Below are 3,872 nucleotides of genomic sequence, written 5' to 3' on the forward strand. Positions count from 1 at the left end.
GTATTAGCATGAAGGTGATTTGTGGGTATGGTCCGCAAAGTGGAAGCGGGAATCGCTGAGAAAGAGCAGTTCTTTGATGAAATGGCAAATGAGTGGGACTTACAAAAGGTTGATGAATTGGTTTTGGGCATGGGTGATTTTAATGGACATGTTGGGAAATGGAACCAGGGCTCTGAGGGTGTGCATGGGAGAAATGGAATTGGGGAGAGAAATTTGGAAGGAAGGATGCTGTTGGAGTTTTGTGATGAGAAAGAGTTTGTGTGTGGCGAATATGTGGTTTTGGAAAACAGAGAAAAGGAAGGTGACTTTCAGTGCAGGAGTAATGAGACAGAAATTGATTTCATGTTGGTTGGCAGGAAAAACAGAAAATATCTGAGAGATGTGAATACCAGGGGAGTTGCAGTAAAAGTTGGTGGTTGCTGACTTGTGAGAAAGGGAATGGTTGAGAGGAGAAAGGTGATGAAACTGAAGGAAGAAGAAACAAGAGCAAGGTTTGAGGGGGGAGTTGGTAAGCATTGAGGCACCAGATCTGTGGAAGTCTTTTAAAAAAAGGGTACTAAAGGCATGTGACAAAGTGTGTGGAAGGACAAAGGGTAAGAGAGATCAAGGAGATATATGATGGCGGAAAGAGGAGGTGAGGGATGCAATAGTGAGGAAGAAGGAGGCAAACAAAGATTTATGTACTAATAGGACTGAGCAAATGAAAGCCTGGTATAATAACATGAAGAATCATGCAAAGAGGGTGGTTGTAAGATCTATAAGGAAGGAGGCTGAGGAGAGGTTGCACAGACTGGATGAGAACCCAGATAGAGTGTTTAGAGTTCTATATTTAAGAGATGAGGAATTATGTACATTATTTACATTCGACGGATATCTGTCCTCATCTTGTTTGTTGTTAACAAATGTTTTGGCAGATATACCCTGCAGTCTTCTTCAGGTGTCTTGGGGAAATTTCAAACCTGGGTTCTCATTCCTAAGGTATTTTTCGATGTTATTATTATTATTGTTCAGGTAACTGCTTGAAATCAAACTCAGAAACCAGTATGCCACATGCCCACGGGCATATGGCGTACTAACCCCAAAATTCTGAGTTCAATTCCAAGCAGTGACCTGAACAATAATAATAATAATAAGTTTTCATTACTGCGATTGTTTTACATGATTTTTTGCGACAACATATTCATCATTGAGATATGATTCTGGAGGAAGCAATTGCAACAAATTCTCCAAAACAAGTCAGAGATCTGTTTGCAGATCTTCCCATTCAGGGTCACTTGCCTAAAAGCCACCCTATTGGGTGGCTTTTAAGCTAGTATATCTATACATGTGGATATATAAAAATTGGATGATGTGCTTTGTGGGCAGTTCTGCTTCAACTGTAAACAGTGATTGTATTTTTTGTGAAAATAAGAAAGAACTAGAGACCCTACCAAGAACCTCTCCCAATATCCAGCCCCATTTAGAGCTAACATCTCATCATTGAACATCACATTCATGATCCATGCTCGCATGGATTGGACTAATATTGCAAGTTATTAAACAAAACGTTTCCTTACTTGTTGAAAATCAAACAATTTTGTAAACAAGTTCTGGATTGCTTCTTCATCACTGACTTTTTCATCTGACTGGAAGAAGAATAACAAAAGGAAATATAATGCAATGACTTGACCTGAAATAATATACAGAAGAAATAAAATATCATTCATTTCCGTTTCTCTTTATGTCTGTTTTTCTATGCTAGTATGAGTTACGTGAATATACTGAGGCATTGTTTTACAGCCAGATGTTCTTCTTGTCACTAACCCTTACTGGTTTTTCAAACAAGAGATATTTTATTCCACACATCTTCAAAAATGCAAAATCAGCAGTTGATCCATTGACAGGGAAAATAAGAGCAATAGCATCCATAGCTGAGTGATTTTTCTCAGACACACAACTGTACACATAATGCACACACATGTCAGTTATATGTGACAGAAACAGCATTAAAATTAAAATAGCCATTAATGTATCACATTTAATAAAAATACATTGTGAAAGACAGATTTACTGTGGTATTTGTCCAGTTCTAACATCCCTTATGGATGAAGAACACAATAGTACTATAGTGATAAGTATCTCTACCTGCCATGCTGGAGACTGGGGTTTGGTTTCCCATTGGGGAGATGCTTCTTTAGATGTAGGCATGGGTGCATGATTAAGAAGCTTGCTTTGCAACCATGTAATTTCAGGTTCAGCCTCACTGCACAGCACCTTGCGTGTTTTTCATTTTTTTTACTATAGCCCCTGGCTGAACCAATGTCTTCTAAATGAATTGTGGACATGATAGATGGAAACCTGCTGTGAGTGTGTGTGTGTTAATGCTGAATGGAGAGAAAAAGTGCTCAACACAAAACTGTATTGGTGGATAAATATTCCTTATTTGTGGGTTAAGATGGCCACCATTGGTTTCATATTGAGGGAAGTCTAAACCTAGTGTATAAATATGTACACAACGTATAAATGCACAATCCTATGAATTCACAACATGGACCAAGTTTGAAGTCAAGATTTGTGAAAAAATGTGAATCCCTGCAATTATGCGCACATATGTGCAAATATAAACTATTAAGTGCACACACTCAAAATGCATAATGAAGGTGTGGTTATGCGACCCAGTGTGCATGTGTGCTCATACTATGCATGGACATACACGCATGTATATTTATAAATTCGAATTGATGCAAAGGAGATAATTTAGAGTTGTTTTGCCTGATATGTATATTTATTTTATTTCAAAATTTTGCACGATCTTATGTGACTTTATTGAGTTTTCATCCAAGATGGAAATGCACACCGACGTCCCTTGATAATTGAGATTTCTTTTGACACGAAACCAATGGCAGCCTTGTTAACCCACAAATAAAGTATGTATACATAAATACACACACACATATTCCCTCTCTCACTCTCTAGGAGAGAGGCACAAGCACATACACAGACATATACACACACGGCAGTAACTTCCGCCTACCAAATTCCATCACAAAGCTTCGGTCGGCTCAGGGCTATAGCAGAAGACACTTGCCCAAGGTGCCACGCGGTGGGACTGAACCCGAAACCATGTAGCTGGGAAGCAAGCTTCCTAACCACACAGCCTTGCCCGCGCCTATATTCAATAATAATAATAAAGGGTAAAATTAATTAATAATTAATAATTTTACCAAGTAGTTTGGTATGTTAAAATAACCTTTATCGGTAACCTTATACAAAAATTCTATAGTTATAAGCATAATTATAATTAGGGTCCAGCACATACCGAAATTTAGAAATAGCAGTTAAATACTAATTCTCTACCATAAGATATCTCCCAAACAGCAACACTCTTAATTCACGTAGGTATTCTCTTTACCTACATGAATTAAGAGTGTTGCTGTCTGGGAGATATCTTATGGTAGAGGAATAGCATTTAACTGCTATATCTAAATTTCGGTATGTGCTGGACCCTAATTATAATTATGCTTATAATTATAGAATTTATATCTTCATCATCATCATCATCATCATTTAACGTCCGCTTTCCATGCTAGCATGGGTTGGACGATTTGACTGAGGACTGGTGCAACCGGATGGCTACACCAGGCTCCAATCTAATTTGGCAGAGTTTCTACAGCTGGATGCCCTTCCTAATGCCAACCACTCAGAGAGTGTAGTGGGTGCTTTTACGTGTCACCCGCACGAAAACGGCCACGCTCGAAATGGTGTCTTTTATGTGCCACCCGCACAAGAGCCAGTCCAGGGGCACTGGCAACGATCTCGCTCGAAAACCCTACAAGGCCAGTCAGGCGGTACTGGCAACGGTCACGCTCAGGATGGTACATCTTATGTGCCAC

The 3,872-nt window shown here is 39.1% G+C and overlaps 1 protein-coding gene across 2 annotated transcripts in view; it reads right to left on the reverse strand.

Moving 5' to 3' along the window:
• LOC106868631 (nucleolar protein 11) overlaps positions 1-3,872 on the reverse strand; it is a 57,974-nt gene that overhangs the window by 15,507 nt on the left and 38,595 nt on the right. For both annotated transcript variants that reach the window (XM_014913984.2, XM_014913994.2), the window contains exon 9: positions 1,557-1,625. In XM_014913984.2, the coding sequence (XP_014769470.1) occupies positions 1,557-1,625 (69 nt within the window). The remainder of the gene's footprint in view (positions 1-1,556; positions 1,626-3,872) is intronic.

Source organism: Octopus bimaculoides, chromosome 7 (genome assembly GCF_001194135.2).
Source record: "Octopus bimaculoides isolate UCB-OBI-ISO-001 chromosome 7, ASM119413v2, whole genome shotgun sequence".
Lineage (NCBI taxonomy): Eukaryota > Metazoa > Mollusca > Cephalopoda > Octopoda > Octopodidae > Octopus > Octopus bimaculoides.